This window comes from Limulus polyphemus, unplaced genomic scaffold (genome assembly GCF_000517525.1).
Source record: "Limulus polyphemus unplaced genomic scaffold, Limulus_polyphemus-2.1.2 Scaffold73, whole genome shotgun sequence".
Taxonomy (NCBI): domain Eukaryota; kingdom Metazoa; phylum Arthropoda; class Merostomata; order Xiphosura; family Limulidae; genus Limulus; species Limulus polyphemus.
Window position 1 is genome coordinate 1,254,515 of NW_013665683.1, and position 20,711 is coordinate 1,275,225.

The window sequence follows — 20,711 nt, forward strand, 5'->3', positions numbered from 1 at the left end:
CAATTATATAACATTTTAAAGTATTATATTATTTGGTTTTATCTCAAATGCATCTATTCAAAAAAGAACTAATTTTAACATTGTTTATGTTCGAAGAACAAAGAATGCGACACAGTAAACACTAAAACAGGCACAAAATGCAGTGTTAAAAAGGTTTTTGTTGCAGCGTGTTACAATTTTAACGATTTCTTTGAAAAAAAAAACAACTAAATCAATTCACCGAGATTTTATGAAACTGAAAATATTTTTTATTGCAGTAATACGATATGGAGTTCGTATATTTATCTGTCTTTGTGCTTGTTCACTTTGACATTTCTAAGGAAATAAACTTTATTCAAACTTTATTTTCTTAGTGATTATTCCAGATTTCTGTATTAGAAATAAACTGAAGCAAAAGTACCAAGGAAATTAAACTTTTTTATTTTTTATTTTCAACAAGTGTCAACGCTATTATATCCAAAATCGTTGTGGAGATTAAATTGCGCACAGGTCTTTGCTTAGTTCAATTTTCTTCACGGAATAAGTAGTTGTAGAATGTTTCTTGTTAGGCTTAACTTCTTAGGATGTTTTTCTTTATAACGTAGCTTGTAACTTAAACTTAAAGTGACGTTTACAATTATGAATCTGGGATCACCAAATTTTGATAAAAGATTCGCAGACTATTTTGTTATTTGTGGCCTAGATTTTACATCGGGGTTGGAGCCAGACCAACTTTCAGGTGAGGGTACTGACTATCTCACTATTCTAATAATAATAATATTAGTATTACTGTATCAATATCAGTAGGTACTTGATCAATTTTGTACATTCCCTACATAATGTATATTTATAATACTAGTTCTGTTGACTCTCTAATAATAATACTAATAGGAACTATACTTGCGCATTTTCACAAGTAGTATTACCTATTCTTTTGTGTTAATTATTGCTCATGATTATGTTTGATGGCCCGTTTTGGTGAAATTCCCAACTTTGAAGTTTGAGTGTGCCTAATTGGGTATTAATAATTTATACAACCAAACGTTAGGACAAGAAAACTACACTAGTATCAAGACAGTGAAGTGTGAAAAAAGAAATGTTAAGAATTGTTTTCCTCGTGGGAAAGGGGTATAATGCTTCCTTTTCTTAACAATGTCACTATATAAAACTGAAAATAAAGTAAACCTTCGTTATTTAGAATTATACCTCACAAAACTCATTTTTGTGTTAACAGTGAAGGTATTTTCCAAAAACATAATTTAAAGCATTAATAGTAATATACAGATACCACTGAAATATAATTTGGAGCCTTAAATGTGTAGACTTGACATCAAATATAGAATATAATTGCTCATATTCAATGTTTATTATCATCTAAATATCATAGTTTTAATTTATATCAACTAAACTTTTTGTCAAAAAGTGATAATAAGAGGTTATTCAAATGAGTTTTATATTAGTTTTGAGTTTAGAATAACTGATATTTACTTTATTAATCTGCATAATGATATATTTATGCTTTCATATCGAAATAATCTCATATTTTTCATATACCACATAACATCAATGTTCAAACGTTAAATTGTCCTGCTAAGCACAAGTCTGATGTTAGAATGTCTTGGTTTCTCATTCTGGCAAGTTCAGTGGATTGCATCTTTGTGTATGAGATTTTCCTTGACTGTTTCTCAATTCAAGTGGAAATCCTTTTTAGCTTGGTATTACTATTAATATATTGATCTTTTGCCTCTTTATCCTTGTTGATTGTGGTATTTTTTTACTTCATGCATGAAAAAAGTTTGTCTTTGTCTTTTACATTGAAGTATTGGGTATTAATTAAGTTATTGTTTCTTCTTTTCAGGAGGCTGTAGTTTTATAGTAATTTGAATGCCTTTATGTAGCCTATCCTTCTCACTTCCTGAATGGAAAACTACATTATCCAACTTAGAATCGCTTTGAACCATAAACCTATTACAACTTGTTTTGTCATGTGAGAACTAATACTTATTGCTTTGGCAGTCAGTGTTCCTCCTTGCGTATATTTGATGTTGGATACTCAATATTTTCTTATAGAATTCTTTACTTAAAATTGGTAGTTTTTTCAATAAGTATTAATCATCAGTCTTATATTTCTTCTATTATACTTTTGCCAGTAGTTGATGATTGTTTGGGTGCATAAATTTTTATATCCAGTGATAGTTGTACAATCCCATATAACTCATACAAGGCTATTTCTTAACTCTCGTCAAATGCTTTTACCATACCAGGAAACAGAGAAGGCAGTGATCATTACATTACCTATTCATTTATGTGCTTGGAGGCTTAAATGTCTTTCCTGTGTTTATGGCCAATTAAATAATAAGTCAGCTCAATTTTCCAGGTTTTATTTCTTCGGTTAAATTCTTTAATGATTTCTTGGACTGCTGCTTCTATAGTTTATTGGGAAACAATTTTTCAAACAGTTATACCATCACACATTTCATTATCATTACTTTGTTCAAGTTATGTCTTCAAAGATTTTAATCAACTTTATATAATGTTTTCTCAGTGCCTTCTTTACTGAATCTAGAAAGATAAGGTGGTTTTCTTTGTTTTGTTTTCACTAAGCTAGTTATCTTATGTTCCTAGATCTTTGCTTGGTGATGTTAGCCTCTAATGGAAGCGTGGAACCAGTTACACTATTACATTTTCTTTGAGGGCTGAGTGTTTGAATAAATCTTTGTTAAAAAAGCTTAGCTTAAGGAGTAGATTGAGAAACTACTTTATGATGTTATTGAATATAAGGGGCACTGCTGTAATCCTAAATTGATTTGTGACCTGGGAATTACTTACTTTTAGGTATGAACATTATATATTTGAAACTTTTAACTGTTCTCTTGTGAGGAAGAATGGGTGAATATTGAAGAAACTACTTCACTCTGGTTCTTTAGGATACCCAGTGTGTTGTTATCAATCTAGTAATTGGTGGTAATTGGGCTATTATAACTAATCATGTCTTCTCCCAGTGATCTGACCATACCTCATTGGAGGAGGTTACTCCTAGCTTTATGGTTCATTCAGAGTATACATCCCTGTTTTGGAGGTGACCTGAATGGAATTGTCTATTAAATCATCTTCCCCAGGAGTGACATTCACTTCTGCTTCTTTTAGCCCCATATCCACCTCCTTGTGGAGAAACTCACAAAATGTGATGGAAGAGTTGTTTTATCTAAAACTTCCATATTAAAACTAAATTGAAATTCTACTATTTCACTCCTACCTTCATACATTTTTTAGTTGTTGAAAACAAGTTGTCGTTTATGAATGTGGATATATATGTGGAAGTTAAGGTTGTGCATCACAATAGGTGGTCATGACATTCTGAGAGTAGAAAGCACGAGTCAAAAAGATGCATCATATACAAATGCTTGCAGGAATAGATTTTCTACAAAGTTGTAAATGATGAATTGGATTAAAAGTTCTAATGCATGGGAAAACAGAAAGGAATGTAAATTGTAATGAAGTATTAGAAATAATCTCTCTGACTTTTGTATTTTTTTTGTAATGTTGGTCATGAATGCTCATGTGGATAATATGTAATTTACACAGTATATATGGGTAATATATTTTTGGATAAAAACAATTTATTTAATTTCAAAGTGTGCTGTTTAACCCAAATGATAAAACTTGTCAGTCTGAAGTATGCTTTTTAACTTATATAAATGGTAAATTATATAAATATTGCTATGAGCATTTTATAAGAATTAAGGAACTGCTGTTATCCTTTTTTTTCTGAAGCAATTTACGTATGATTAAAACTTTTTTTTACCAGTTTTTTTTTCAGAAAGTGATGAACCGCAGTTTTTTTTGTTTAATAGACCCAGAAATGTTCCCAAGAGGTGCATCACAACAGGTCATGACATTCTACGAGTAGAAAGCATGAGTCATAAAGATATAATTCCAATTTACTCTAGCCATTAAAAAAATAATTATCATAAAATACCTTAGAATGACAATTTACATGTCATGATTAAGTTAAAGTACTACCAATGTCTATGTTTTAGGTGTTTGTGTGTCTGACTTCTCACTTTGATATGAGTGCTACAATTAGTAGTGTGCCAAATGTTTTAGTAGTTCCAAGTAGGCCTTGGGGAAAAAAAGGACATTGTTATAGAATCTAAGTCATTGACCATCAGTAGTGAAAGAAACCTTTCTGATTCAATTTTCAATGAATTTGTGTTTATAACAAAGTGGTAAAATATATTATATAATATATTACACTTAGTGGTAAGGTGAACAGATTTTCAAATCATAAAACTATAACACTAAAATTTTCAAATATTAAAACTAACACCTCTTCTTTGGGGGGGGGGCTATAAAATATTATGCAAATGATATCATTACCTGAAAAGATATTTTATTTACATTATTGCTGCTACAAATACCTCTGATGAGTGAATTTTGTCAAGTAATTTCTTGTTAGCCGGGTTCTTGACAATTGTAATTTATATTCACCCTTGAGTTACTTTAAATAAATGCTTCACAACTTTAAAATTTAACATCAACTGTGAACAGCACTTGTCATTTATATTCAACTATTTCTGTTTTGATGTTTTGAGCATTTTTTAACATTTTGTTAAACTCTTGTTTATTTAAGTGGCATTGTTGAGCAAATAAATAACAGATGGGTTTTAATTATAAGTGTGAAGTAATGCATGTGGGTTATTATAATATGAATTATAAGTATAATTTTGATGAAATAAATCTTAACAAACATTATTATGGAAGAAAAGGTTCTTGGTGCTCTAGTTGATCAGTCTCTCAAGCCATCCAAGCAGTGTGCTGTTGTTAGTGGTAGGGCAAATGGGATTTAGGTTGCTACAGAAATATTGAATACAAGTCTAAAGAGGCTATAATTTCATTGTATACAGTCACTGTTTAAGCCTCATTTAGAATATTGTGTTCAATCTTGGGCTCCTTATCTTAGCAAAGACATTGAATTGTTGGAATGGAAAGGTTGTCATACAAGGACAGATCAGATCTCTGGAATGTTTTCTCGTGAATAGTTAGAAGGGATCTGGTTGAAGAATGTAAGATTTCAAAGGGAATTAATAATGTTGATGCATCATCTCTTTTCATACTTAATAGTGAGAATTATAGGACTAGTTGATATAAATATAAATTGTAGCAAGGTAGGAGTCATCTTCAGCTAAGAGAGTTCTATTTTTCTAACAGGGTAGTTTGTCTTTTGAATGGGTTACCCTCAGATGTGATGGATGTAGTAAATTTTAGAAAGTTTGAAGGAAGGCTTGATAAATAATTGAGTGATATGGGCTGGCTTTGAGTGTGTGTGTGTGTGTATATATATATATATATAAATTTAATGATATTAAATACATTAATTGTCCATAGGCGAAGTAAAACCAGCACTAGAAAACAATAATGAACTTAATACAAAACAAAAATAATGTTATAATGAGACCAAAATTCTGAATTATTCTTCCATCACCAGTTCTTGTTGTCATCCTTAAGTCATAATGGATGATGTCTTTGGCTATAGCACCCAAATGTTGGGAATTTTCCATCTATCAGACAAGAAGCCAATTTCAAATTTGCCAGCAACTAAGGAGAATCAGTTAAGGGTTGGGTGTTGAAGGCTTGAACCCACATGTCTCAACTCTTACTACCTTTCACTGTCTGCAGCCAGTTGTGGGAAAGCAGTTACCCTTAATATTTAGATATATCCTTAAAGTAGAATAAACTGCTCTAAAATTCTACAATGTAAAACTCTCAACCTCCACCCTAATGATTGTGGGTTTAGATGTTTGCAGAATATTGTGATTTTTTAAACTTTTCACATCTATAACTTAATATTTTTGCAAGTTGTTTAAGATAATAGAAAACCACTTTATTGTTTTGACAACCATTAAATTTTACCACCAGTTAATTTAAGCTCTTATATCAAATTGTTATATAGCTAGTAGTATCAACTATACATACGTAGTATAGTATGTCATTAATTAAACTACATTAATTTTTGTTAATTGCTTTTCTTGACACATTTATGATTGTTGTTACTTTCTAAGTTTTATTATTATTATTATTATTGAATTTCTTGAGGACTATCATGTTTACATATTGGCTTTTATAAAAAATTTAACTATTTATTGTTTCCTATTTCCTGATACATGGTTTTTGACAGATTATTTAAAGTTGGAGTGGTTGTGTTAAGCACACTTCATAGTATGTTTAACATATTGTTTTCTTTGTATCACATTTAATAGTTATACTTCCAATACAGTTACTATCTCCGCTCACAGTTACAGCTATTCTCAATTTGACTGCCCAGAATTTTTGCTCACCACTAGTCTTGAAATTCCTACCTTATTCCACATGTATACCACGTGGTTCAGCTACATTTAAGCATGCACATTAGCATGCAACAGTCCTCCACCAATAGGAGTGTGACAAACCCTCCTATCACAGCTGACTTCCTTTGTGCAGTTAAACCCAGTCTTTACTTCTTGATTTGGCACAACATTTTTTTTTCTTCTTTAATGCATTTTGATAATATTCAGTTACTGATTTTCATTTTTCAAAGTATTGTTTACAATCCCAAAATAAGTTGGATTTCTTTATTTGATTGTGAATTCTATTCCTCACTCATTTACCAGTAATCACTCAATATTTATGAATTCACAATTTAATATTATGACTACAGTGGCTACAGATGGTGCCGGTGGTCAACTACCTGTGACAGCGGCTGCAGGTGTGGCGGAAGAAGTGTCAGTCATAGTCCATTGGGATATGGTTTCTTTTATGTTAGCCAAAGGATCTCCCAACCTACAAGCAATTCAGCCCTTTGTTTTTCAGTGGCCTACTTTACATGTTATGGATCCTGCTCTGTGGCAAGTGGTGCCTGTCCAGGTACACTGATATCCAAAATCTGTACAGTGAGATCTGTAAGGTCTATCATGCTCACTGTTGAGATGAGGTGTTCCATAACATTACTTGCAGATTCTTCCCTGCAGCGTATTACATCATAAATATGTTCGTACTAGACCGTACACTCATGGACTAACATGAGTAAAACAGAAAGAAATAGCTGCCCATCTCTAACATTTCTTAGATTGCTGAATTGGGAATGGTCTGCTTTTCAAAATAGGGTTTCCTGGTCACACCCATTGTACCTTCTCTGGTGATGCATTCCTCTGGATTCTCCAAAACATTTCTCTCCCCCCCCCTTCCCCCATTTCTTCCATTGGAGTACAGGAGTACTACTTACCAGCTCCTAGCTGCTGGGGTGGTGGATCTGGAGGAATCCTCTTGAGTGTGTGCAATTCCGCTCAGTTTAGAGTAGGATGGTGGTATTCTGCCTGTGTAGAAGGTGTAACTATCCTCCTGCTACGGGTCTGATTTTTTTATTAGAGATGATGCTGATCTGGAGTGGATTTTTTGCAGTTCTGTCCCTCCAACTGCCATTATGTTTTCTCACTATTATTTTCAATTAATTTAAGGTGTTTAACTTAATTGATTAGTGACATGAATTATGTAAATAATCTACTAATTATGATTAGTGTTTTTCATTAATACTATTTTTGATTATTCCAACTATCCAAGTCTTATGTGATAATAATATGTTAGTTGAATGTAACCAATTAATGAGCCCAGCAATTAACTGATTAGCAAATTCCACTAATAGCTCAGTTGTATTTCTAATGTGGGCAAGTCAGATTAAATGATTACATTATTATATTAAAATCAGGGCTATGTTCCAAGGTTTGCTTGATAATCAGGAAATTTAAGATAGTTATAAACAGTTGAAGATTCACCAGGTAGCATTCAAACAGTGTTAGGTTTATTTTTTCCTGTTAAAAAGAAACTGCTTCACAAAGTTTGAATAGTAATCACATGTTAAATATCACTCGCCTAGAAAGTTAAGTCTTTTGATTTGTATAATACACATTACTTAAACAACAGTTTTATTTAAAAAACAAAATAAAACCACCAACACCAAAACATTGTAGCAGGTCTTTCTATGCATTGGAGCAAACCATTGGAGATGGGGAGGATATATTTGTGTTTGCATTATTTCCAATAAAATGTAAGAATGCCTAGGCTACAAGACATAAAAAAGTGTAATATTAATTAAACAGTGAATGCTTTTACAGCCTCACTGTCTGTCTTTTAACCTTTTGTTATGGTTGAAGGCCTGTATTTATTTTCTAACGAAAGTTTTACAGTTACTCTGTTCTGTTTTGATGAGTACTTATTAGTATGGTTATTAGGTATGTTTAATGAATCGACAGTTTTATGATAAAAATACTATGACTGCTAACCTGCTTGGAATAGTGACTTAAATAAATATTTGTTTTGCTTAAATCAGCTGCAGTTTTTTTTTACTGGCTGCAGTATGGTGCTCTTCTAATGTAAGCTTGCTGTATGTATCTATATGAATATTGCACATAGCATCAAATAGTGTACACAAACAAAGTGCTTTTTTTCAGGATATAAAAACATGATTACTGTTCTGTATACTGTATTTGTAAACTACATGTGAATGTTTTATTTAACTTGTATGAATTGCCTATAGAATGAAAGGTTTTTCAATCAAACATACACTGGTAGCTATGTGATGTTTCATTAGTAAGTTATACAAATTATTAATATCAGGATTCAAAGTTTCATTCAGTAGTGTGTTTTGAACCTTTGAAGGTCAAAATTTACCCTTTGTTACAGCCCTAGTTCAAATTTCCTTTTCATTGAAAACAGCTGGTGTCACCACCATATCCGATCCATGTGGAAACTGTTGAATAACAGGGCAGATTTTTAGTCTGTATACATGAAGAAAACATTTTAATGATAATATTTAATATCTGTTAGTCTTGTCCTGTCTATTCAAAGTGGAGTACAGAATCATCAGTGATTCTAGAGGACAAAATTGATGTGTAATGATAAACATAAAATGTTTTTATAAGTTCTGGACGATATGTATGTGCTTTTCAGCAAGCTACAAATCAGAAAATTTGAATGCAGATAACAGGTCAGGTATAATTTTTTATGCTCAAGAAAGTATTGAATTTATATAAATATAATAGTACTGTCTGTTGTATCTCCATGTAACTACTTTGCAGGGTGCAGATGGATCTTCACCAAAATTGGTATGGAGGTTCATTAGGACCATACGTGGGTTTATTAAAATGTTTAGTTTTACATTTTGCAGTTTTTATGGGTGTTTTTGCATTTTTTACCACTACTTTGCCCACTGTTGATGGATCTTCACCAAATTTGGCAAGAAGGTTTGTTGGATCCACGAGAAAACACATGCAAAGTTGCAGTTTCACATTTTGTGTTTTGTATTTTTTTAAATTGCATGTAGGGGAAGCAACTTTTCATGTCCTAAGTTAACCTTTCATTAATCATGAATTTACATAACTTCTGCCCAACTAGTTATTAATATTGTTCATACAAGCAGAATACCAAAGTAATAAGGACTTGAGGCAAAGCAACACAACTCATGAACTTCGGAATTATCACTTTTCAAAATATTATAATTATTATCTGGATAATAATTGTGATGAATATGATTGGCAATCATATTTTATATTATTTCTGTAGTCTAATTTTTATTTTCTTCTTTAAAAGTAAATCTTGAACAAAAAAGGCAGTGTTGATAAAACATACCTATATTTAATTTAGCTGTATTTTTTCAGTCTGCTGTGTTTATTTTCTTTTAGTATTCCGTGATAAACAAAATTTTATGATAAGAGGTGCAAGTTGTTTCTTTTATATCTTAGCCTTTGTAAAATTTTAACATGGATTCTATGTGGCATTTGATGCTCTACTATATAATATTAATAATATAATTTAGAATGAGCACTAAACATGCAGTTAGCTTAGTTCAGACTGGCTTTCCAGAGCTGTTTTTGTTTTTGTAAATAATGGTAAAGTTTTAGAAATATATAAGTGTAATTAAATTACGACAAAGGTAGCTTAGTATTTTATCTTGTACAAGATGCAACTCAAAGAATTTGCAGATCATTTTTCAGTGATTTCACATGTACAGCCTTACAGAAATTTGTCCACAGTTCTGCTATATGACAAATAAACTGACAAAAACTTTCACAGAATATAAGATCCTCTTTCTTTTTGAGAACATATTTATTTTTATAATCAAAATGGATGTTTTCATTTCCTAATAAATCTTACATGAATCTGCAACTTATTTTTGGGTTTTGAAAGAATCTTACAGTGTTAGTTTGAAAGAAATATCTTTTATATATGTATATACTGCTTTTTGTGAAGAGTCATTTACTGATGAGGTTAAATACTGCAATGCAATTCAAAAGACTTGTTTGGTGAACTAGTCCCTAACTTGCAACTGTGAATATTGAATTAATTTCATATTGTTATGTCAACAACAAAAAAGGAAACCTGGGCTTTCTTTCTGTTATAGAAATATGTGTGCATGTGCCAATAGTTTCACATTTCATTATAAAATACATACAGAGTGAAATGGCATCTAATGACATAATGGGGTGTGTAAAACCCTTATGGAATGCTTGCAGAACAATATTATTATATTAATAGTAATCAAAAAATAATTACATTTACTAAAAAAATTGATTGGTTAAACTGGCAGAGGAGAGAAACTAAAAATCTAAATCCCCCTAAAAATATGTCAGAAAACTTCTTTGCATTGTATATTTCTGTAAAAGTTCTTTTATCATGAATATGAGTAATGAATCTATCAAATATAACAAAATAATCAATATTCAGTATTAAACTGAAGTTGTGTGAACCTCTGAGAATAATCTAGGTAAGACTGTAATGTTATTTTTCTTTAATTGTAGGGGATAATCTTCACTGTACTCCTTTGGATAGACCTTATCGAGCCAAAGTTTTGGCACACTACCCTGACAATGTGCCTTGGAACCCTTTTGATGAAAAAGCTGTTGGAATGGTAGGACAGATATCTATATTTATAATAGCATACTATCATTGTAAAAATGACTATAAATAAACTAAAATTGGATATTATATTAGCATGTACCGTAGGCTTGGCCTGTGATGGCAAATGATGCTGATATGTATTGATATTTAATAAATATTGTTGTCTAAATATGCTGCAACACCTTACTGCGATGATAAATCATGAAATACTTTCATAACTGAAATTCCAGGTATTATGCTTGATAAATTATGACAACAACTTCATGCAATTTCTATTATTTGATGATTGACAATATTGAAGAAAGACAGAGAAAAGAGAATTCTTTATCACTGGATAATACAAAACTTTTATCCTCATGTTGCATATCTTAAACTTGGAAATGTAAAAAAAAAAAGGAAAGTTTGAGGGTATACTGGAAACACTGGAGGTGACCTTCCAATATTTTGTTTTTTGCCAAGTGAAGTTAAACCCAAGATGGCAGAGTTTGGAGCAGATGGTGAAATTATCAATTTCAGCATTAGACCTAGTGTGGGCATACTGTGTACAGCAGATGTACCTTAGCTTGTTCAAATACTCTGTATGGTCCACAGGTTGGAACTCACCCTGAAGAACATGTTGAAATACAGATATTAAGATCCAGGAATCTATTTACCTATTTTACAGAGAATCTTCAAAGAGGATTACAGAAGTAAATAAGGTAGCAGAATAATGGAAGAGCACTTCTGTAAGTCCAGTAGAGCCAAGACAACAATGCATGGATTTTTTATTATGCTCAAATAGATTTTAATAGAAAATACAAAGATTTTAAATTTGTGTTTCATTCTTTCTACTTCAGAATGTTTTGAGAGAAATCATCAAGATTTCTTTATTGTTTTTTAAGAAATAACATCAATATTCTTTGTGTCTATAAAGTGCATAAACCATCTTTCTTTCCATGCAGGATGAGAAAAACCCTAGAGAAAGTGGATTTTAGAATATATGTCAGAATATACAATTGAAGGGTCATTCGTTAAGTAATGTAGAAACTTAAGAAGGTCTGATTGGTGACAGAAACAAATAGTTATTAGCAAAGAGTGATGCCTTGGATAAATGCTTTAGAGTTGACAAAAATGAGGTAAATATTACAGCAATAAATATATGTGCCAAAAGTATTGGTGTGACCAGAATTGTCAGTGACTTTATGGTGCAGAACAACAATTCATGTTACTGCTCCTTTCAGTACAATTTTACATAATTATAGCTGCTACACCCAGGTTGTTCTAGATGAGTGGAGAGGTTAATACATACATCAGGCAGACTGGCAGTCAGTCTGTTGGCATTCATCTGTTGTGTGACATGCATAATCTAGAATGATGCTGGTTGAGAAGACTAAGATCATTCTGAAAGTAATGCATCTTTGCAACATTATCCACCTATTTACTGCTGTGAGAGGAAAGGGGTTTCAGAACCATGACAAGAATAAAAAATAATAAGTGATTGGCACTACATCCTTGATACAAACACCAGTGACCATCTTATGAGGATTACTGTCAACACCTGTGGAGAACAAGGAAAACTGGAGAACTGAAAAAACAGTCAAGAGATTGTGGTCGTCTGGTTAGTGACTCCACAGACCAGACTCTGTTTTTTACCCTCATTGAAATAAACATTTTAAGAGAGGGAAGGGAGGGACATAATTTATTGATAACTTGCAACTAGATCAATGCAGTCTGCAAATTTTATGGAAAGTTAGTGGTAATATTATTTTTAATGTAACTGGCAAACATTTACCAATAGCCCAAAAAGTTAGTTTCAGGCACTGAAACATGTATGATAATGTGTGGAGGAGTTCAATTTAAATGCTAAACAGGACTAAGGTATAAATGAAATAATTTTACATTTTGTGATCTGCAAATATTGTAGTTTTTGTTTCTGTACTTAGAGAAAATATGCAAATTACCCTTTCTTTATCACCATCAGTTATGCCATCCTCGAGGCCTGTCTTTTAGGACACAGAGGCATACTCATAGTCCATCTTTTCATTCATTTATTATCACTCGTGAAGATGGAACCCGAACCTATGGCCATACCCTTACTTTCTATGAAGAAGTTAGGGATAGACAGATCTGTGCTGCCATGCAGACACTGCAGGTAATTTATAGCCATTAACTCTAAAAATATCAAATTAGTCCAGTAGGCCCACCTAATTAAGATACCTTCTCTAGAAAAAACTACTTGAAATGCTGAGAAATATGTATGCCATTAAAAAGTACAAAGATATTATTATGTATGTGTGTTTAAATTATTTCTATTGAATATGTCAGTCAGTGAACATACATTTTTCTGAAGTTCTCCTACTCCTTTTATAGGCCAATATTCAATAACTACAATAAAATCATTAAATCCTGTTCTTTCTCATTTACCCTGAAAAGGAAAGGAAAGAGCCATTATTTCTTAGAAGTTGTTTTTCTAATGGTATACTGAAAGTAAAATATAAAAAACTTATGAATATTAAAGTTTTAAAAATTAAGTTCATAAAAGTTACTCACTTCTCTGCACCACAAAGAGCTATTACTTCACACACACATTTCCATGTAAATTCTTTTGCATGCCACAACCTTGAATAAAGCTCACACCCTTTACCTGTGTCAACTTGTATTACACCAGCCTATGATGTAATCATCATTAGACTGTGGCATTCAACCAGTAGGAGAGCAGCACATCCTTTATGTTCAGTAATCCCCATGAACATTTCATGTCTTTCATTCTTGGCCCCTTCAGGTTAGCCATAGCCCCATACATTTTCAATCAAGTTATGTGAGTATTCATATGGCAGATGCATTCTTTGGTTCTCTACTTCTATTATTATATGAACGACTGGCTCCTTCTGGATCAGTCTACCTGAAGTAATCTTCTTCAGGAAACCTCTCTCTTGTTTAGGTTGGCTGGTCAAGTGCTCCAAGTTGTCATGACCCCCATTCAATATCTGGTCCACTGGCCAATCAGTGGAACATGTCCTAGAACTTCTTAACAGCTCTCGTGACTCTTTCTTCCTCCCTCCATTCCCCTCCTCACCCTGACCTGTACCTGTACACAGATGTGTTTCTTTCTAGATGAGATGCAGTCCTGGAAACTTCCATCATCCTAAAGTTATGATCAATAGAAAAGCAGTTCCTTCATATCAATGTCCTAGAAATGTTAGCTGCTTCTCAGTCTCAATTAATGGGTCTTCTAGTGATGATACATTCAGACAATTCCACAGCTGTCTCTCACATCAACTGTCAGAGGCACTCACTCTTGGACTCTGTGCTTTCTCACTCTTGAGTTTCTCTTTTGGGCCTGCAAATATAAAATTTAGTTCCAGCTTTTCATATCCCAGGGCTTTAAACATTCTGGTGGATCACCTTACTTGCTTGGACTGCATCCTTTCCATAGAGAGGTCTGTTATCCTTTGCTGTTTCAGTGGATTTGTTCCCATTTGGTAGTCTTCATCAATTCTTTTGTGACTCTCCTCGGTATTGAACTTTCTCTCTTTTGGTTGACAGTCCCATGCTGTTCAGCTGTGTATGTCATTGTTCTGAACCATTGTACTTTCCTATTCAGGGCCTTTCTCATTAATCATCCCTCTTGCCTGATCCCTCATCCAGACTGGAACCTCTTGTGTTGTTCTCCAGGCTCTTACTAGTTTTCTGTTTGAACCTTTATCTTTCTGTTCCATGTATTTTCTCTTCCTCCTTGCTTATGGGAAAGGTCACTCAGACAATTATGCACTGATTGCTTCCTGCATTCTTCATCATAGGGATCAGTTGGTTTATTTCCAGACTGCTTCTTACTTTCAAGGGCTTGGGCTGCCTGAGAGGGTGATTGGATGTTTTCTCCCATCATTCTTCCTTCTATTTCTTCTTTATACAATTGTTCTAACTCTGATCATCTTTTGTGTCTGGTTCAGGCTCTTTCCTCTTACCTCACTTGAACTGCTTCCTTCTGTGGAAATTGCTATCACCATTTCTTACCATTGGATCTCACCTCCTTTCCTGACTTGTCACCTTTGACTTTGACCGAGTGGGCTCATCAACTCATCTAGTTGGTGTATTCCTCTTTGGGTGAGGATGCTTGTACATTTTATTGCATCACCTCCTATCAAATTCATCATCGCACAGCTTCTCTTGCTTCTCATCAGTGTTGTCCCCTGGATGAGATGCTACAATCCAGAATATGTATGACACCTAACATGTTTTTGTCACATTACTTACATCATGTGGCAGTTTCTTGTACATCTGCCTTTTGCCACCCTCCTTTCGTCATTTTACAGTCCACTCTGAGGCCCTTGTAAGTATTGTGAGTACTGTTATTTGCTCTTGAATTTCTCACTCATTTCTGTTCTTAGATCTTACTGTTTGTCACTTAAGAGACACTGGAACCCATTTTGTGGCTGGTGTGGCTTCACAAGGAATACTTCTCTTTCCCAAAATCAACATTGAGTGAAGGAGTATGAAAAGTGTTAATTCCATCTGTCCCTGCTCATTACCTTCCCGATGACATGGTTCTTGCACTTCTCTGGTTCTCTTTCCCCTCCCCATTTCTTCTAGTGGAGTATAGAAGAACCTTTGCTTCCCCAGTCCCAAACCCCTGGGGGTCGGTTGATATGGGGAGTTCTTCCATTGGACAGTGCAATTCCACTGATACAAGACTGAGTGGATGCACACCTTGTTTGGAAGTAGTGCTGGGGTTTTATCTGGTAGTATAATACAGGACTCTCCACTGTGTTATGAACTAAGCCTTTCCTGGTGGTTTGGTCTATCCAGATGGATTTTGGGTTTGCCTTGGAACACAGGTTTTCCTGCACCTGATTATTGCGGTAAGTTTTCTTATGTAAGTATTTTTCCTAGATGAAAAGGCCTGATTTATAGCCTTAGCCACACTAAACACTCATGCTCAGCTACTCACCTGTGAGGTAATAGACGGTTGGACAATCTTACCTTTCCATGCACCTTAACAACACTATAGCACCATGCAAAAGATTCTTGTGACAGTTTCTTTTGCTCTACCTCCTGTCCTAACAGCAAATACCTTAATAACATTTAGTGAAGAATATTCCCTGCTTAGGTTAGATGCAGTCCCTCACAGAGTGCTGCCCCATAAGGTTACCCCTCCCCTTGCCTTGTGGGTATCACACTCCAAGAGCTCTTCCTATCTAATTCTGTTTTCTGAAAGTAGCTCATCTTTGTACTTTGTTTCTCTGTACTGCAGAGAGGAGAGTAGCATTTCTGAAGGTAACATTTTCATTACCTGAAAATGTATTTCAGATAAATAATCACCTTTTTTTACACTACTTCTCACCTTTCATCTTCACTTCCTGTTTATTTAGTTTTCCCCATCAAGAATGAGTCATGTTCTAATGCTAGTGCTCATAGGGATTACTGTGCATGGAAGATGTAACATTCTTCTGTTGGTGGAGGATTATAGTCTAAAGATGATCACATCATAGGCTTGTTTAATTCACATTGATGTGTGTACAGGTGGGAACTTTATTTATGGTTTGCGGCATGTGCCAGAAATTACATAGTGGTTTTTGCAAGGTAATAGCTCTTTGTAGTGTAGAGAGACAAGTATTTATCTCAAAATGCATTTTCAGGGAAAGAAAATGTTATCTTTTGAAATATGAAGTTATCTAATTAGGCTGAACAGTAGAAAATTCACAGTTTTTGTTTATGGGCATATGAATATCAGAAGCAGTTGACATTGAATTGCTTGATGATCTATTTGAGCTTACATAAAGAACAGACACGAATAATGTTGATGCCAAATTTTATTTCACAAGCAGGATATTCTACACTAAATTGTCGAGAATTAATCAGATTATCATTCACATTTCAAACTGTGATGTGACTAAAAGAATAAAAATGTAGATTTACTATATGTTATTGTTGAGTAGCTTTTAGCATGACTGAAATACTCAACAATTACTTTTTGTGGTAGGTGGTATAAGAAGCTCAGAGTGAAAACAAGAGTGTAACACAATTAACTTTCTTAAAGTCCATGAAATAATTTAAATTGATAGATTAACTTAAATTTTTCCTTTCACTGGGGCTGGGTACTTTTGCTTGTGTATTTTATTACTTTGTTTTCAGTACAGAGTATTGTCTAGTTCAGATTCAATGTTTCTCTTGCAGTGTTCAGGTTGAGAAGGTTATGGAATTATTTTAAGGCTCTTATGTTATAGTTAGAAAGCCAATTAAATTATATTAGTTAGAGGACATTATTTATGTGTGTGTGTATGTTATTAATCCTGTTTTTTTAAGTGCATTATTTAAATAAATAAAAAACTATTTAGTATACTAGTACCATCATTATAAAAAAAATAGTCTTAAATTTTATCAGCAACTGACAGCAAAAAATGAGATCAAAGGTAAGTACTATATTTCCTGTTTTTCATGTATATTTTTTATTTTTAGTTATAAAAGTAACTGAAATAAAAATTTAGAAAGTTACTAGATTTTAGATCAGTTAAGGTAATGAAAAATAATAAGAAAAATTCTTCACGAGTAGCTCAGTAACTTGAGCTACAAGTTTGCTGACAGATTTACAACTTCTATAGCAGAAATATTAGACATGGTTCAAAGAACAATAAAACTAATTAGAAATAGCTTTAAACTGTTACAAGACTTAAGCTGTTTGGGATAAACAAATGTAGTTCCAATATGATACCTTACATGTTCTCACATATATATTTCCCGATTCTGTGCCACCCTTATTAAAAGCACAAGATTCTCTTGCCACTAGTGTTGAAACTCTCACTTAAAATCACATGTGTCTGCATGATATTGTTGCATGTAAATGAGCATGCTATGACACTCCACCAATAGAAGTGGTGACATACCCTCCTAGCACAGTTCACTTTCTCTATACTGATTATTCAGTCATCACTTCTTGATTTAGCATTCGTGTGTAAAGATGTCTTTTTTAACTTGTGAACTTTCAGACATGGACATTTTTTTTTTGGTGGATGTATCTACAAAGACATTAAATGTTGTGGAAATATTAGTTGTTAGATTTTCGTTTTCCAATATTTTCTGCACCTGCAAATCTTGTGGCCTTTTATTTCCACATTATTATGTAACAAGTTTCAGTAACTTCCACTTTGTCTGGTGTGGGAGAACATTATATTGTTCATTCTAGACTAACAACTAAAATGGCATTGGGTTTGTCTTTGTCTGTTGGGGAAGTGATAGCTTTTGTGCGGCAGGTAGTGGAGTCTTTCATGCATCCTGGGCCTCCTTCTGAGCTTGAAATACCTCCACCTATGATTCCCATTTGTGACAGAAGGGATTTTGCTAGTTTTTCTCCCCAATTACCTTAGCCTAATTTTATACCCATGCTGTCTTGAACCAACCTAAGCCTATTTCTTAATTTTAGGACATGGTTTCTCCGGTATGTTGGTATCTTTCTTTCCTTCACTTTGTAATTCCTTCCCTGCTTCTTACTTTTATGCTTTTACTTCCTCTCCAGATGTTCAAGTTGATATTTGATTGCTTTTACCTCAACTTTGGCTTTTGCATGACCCATTCTCATTCCTTTGTTACCTCATGTGCCTGGGCCTAACATTGAGCTTTACTGTCTTTTTTAGATTTGCAAACTTTGCAGTCTTTTCATCAGACTTGGGGTCAGATCCTGTGTCCTCTGTTTGACTTTCTTAGGCTTAATTTTTTCCCAACTTTTTCTTACACTCTATACCCTTTGATGTTATGTTTTCTCCATTCACCTTATTTCCATGGTAATCCACCATTCGTCTGAGGAGTTCCTTATTTATTCTTTATGTTTGGTTGATTTATTGCCTTTCTTACTAAGTGCTTTTGCCTCCCTTTATACCAGTTTCCTTTGTCTGGCTCTTTTCCTCTGCCAGTGTTATTTTCACTGAAGTAACTGATTCTCTAGAGTGTGTTGGTGCCACATGCTAAAGTTCTTTCTTATCCTCACTGGTTTCCCATTCACTGGTTATAGATATTTCAAGTCTCAGTTGGTTTTTTGACCTCCCTCAATTTACCATGGAGAATTTTCTCACTCTACAGTGGTCTTTTGCTTCAGGTGTTTGGATGATTAAGGTGGATGTCTCAGATGCTTATTTTCACATTTGGTTCCATCCCAGGATGCTCCTACAGTCATTCTTTTCTCCTCCTCAAGGAGGTGGCTGTTCTTGGTTGGTTGGTCAACTCAGAGAAGTCTCTGAATATTTCATTCCTTTGGGTGAGGGTGATTGTCAATGCTTCCAAGTGACCTCTCATCAAATCTGACACTTTACTTTCCCCCTGGCTGCTCCACTGTTGTTTGTTAGAGGAGATTGTTCAGGCTGGCATGTGGACAGTCTTCACACTCTCTTTGTACACTGTCTTCATCATCTGGCCATTTCTTCTTCATTAGGCTACAGGCTGCCTCCAGTTGCCATTCTATATACATCATACCAGCTCTGATTGGGCTTTGTTCTTTTTGTCTTCCCTATCTAGAACTCCTCCCATACCTCACTGGATCCTGCTTAGTGGGAAGTGTTGCCTACCATGGTATTCTTATTTTAAATCCACATAGTGTAGGGTCTTCAAGGCCTGATATAGTGCTCACTTATGAGATGGGGTGTTCCACAAGACTGCTAGATATCACCTCACAGTGCATAATTTCCTAAACAAGACTTGATCCAGACTGTACCTACTCATGGGCTATCATGAATAAACCAGGAAAGGGATAGTTATCCCTCCCCCATGGCTTGTTGAATAAACTGGTGCTGGCATGCTTTTAAAAACAAAGTTTTTATGGCCACTCATTGCATTATCTTATGGTGTTGCACTCCTCCAGGCTCCCCAATGCACTTTCACCCCCCTTTTTCTTCTAGTGGAGAATAGGGGTCCTTACCACTCACCAGTTCCTAGTTATTGAGGTTGTGAAGGATTCCTCCTGAATGTGACCAAATCCACGCAGTAGAGAGCATCACAGTGGTGTTCTGTTGGTTTAGATAGTAGGGACCCTCCTCCTATGGCAGACTGGACTAAAAATACCTGATGCTGCCTGATTTTGAACTGGAGTTGACCCACTATATACAGTTCACCCCTCCAACCAGACTTCCCAATCCTACCACTGCCGAGATGGTCAGGTTTCCAGGTGGTCTGATGTTGGATAGGTGATGGACAAGGCAACATAAGCCACTACTCAGGAAGATGGTAGACCCTCCTCCTATCACAGACCAGATGAAAAATAAGGATTTGGATTGTGGACTGTGCTTGTTTTCTGCCCGATTTAGCAACATGTCTCTTTTTTTTGTGGCTGAAGAGTGTACCCTGTACAGATGAGGTGCAGTCTCCCAGTGGTGTGCCCCTATATTATTCCATTGTGTAGGGTGTTGCACTCAATCATTTCCTTTTGGGCACTTCCCAAAGGGGATTCATCTCAGTATCTTATGCACTTGTCCCTTCACAACTTCAATGTAGGATTCTAGCTAAATGTGAGAGAAGTAAGGTATCATGTGTCACACTCCTTTTGGTGAAGGGTTGTTACCTGCTAATTTGTATGCAAAATATCATATGGAAATACGTGATTTTAGATGAGACTTTTAAGGTTAGTGGCAAGCAGAAAGTTTACATATAGGTATGTATCTGTTGGAAATACATTTTTACCGTTCGAAAATGTTAACTTTCATGTTACAATTTACAATAATTCTGAAAAAAAAAAAAGGTAACTTAGCTTTATTGTATTTTTTTCATGGTGGTTACAAAGTTGATCAAATTATTGACAGAGTCCATATAGAGTTAAGGTAATTAAATATATAGCTTAACTGAAA

The 20,711-nt window shown here is 34.2% G+C and overlaps 1 protein-coding gene across 5 annotated transcripts in view; it reads left to right on the top strand.

The window, feature by feature from the left end:
• The first annotated feature begins 432 nt into the window (after positions 1–432).
• LOC106466279 (DENN domain-containing protein 5B-like) overlaps positions 433–20,711 on the top strand; it is an 82,860-nt gene continuing 62,581 nt past the window's right edge. For 3 of the 5 annotated variants that reach the window (XM_022394947.1, XM_022394953.1, XM_022394941.1), the window contains exons 1-3: positions 434–718; positions 10,809–10,918; positions 12,869–13,039. In XM_022394947.1, coding sequence (XP_022250655.1) covers positions 619–718; positions 10,809–10,918; positions 12,869–13,039 — 381 coding nt within the window. In that variant the 5' untranslated portion in view covers positions 434–618. Of the gene's footprint in view, positions 719–10,808; positions 10,919–12,868; positions 13,040–20,711 lie in introns of all 5 variants that reach the window. The other 2 variants (XM_022394938.1, XM_022394959.1) reach the window with 2 other exon arrangements.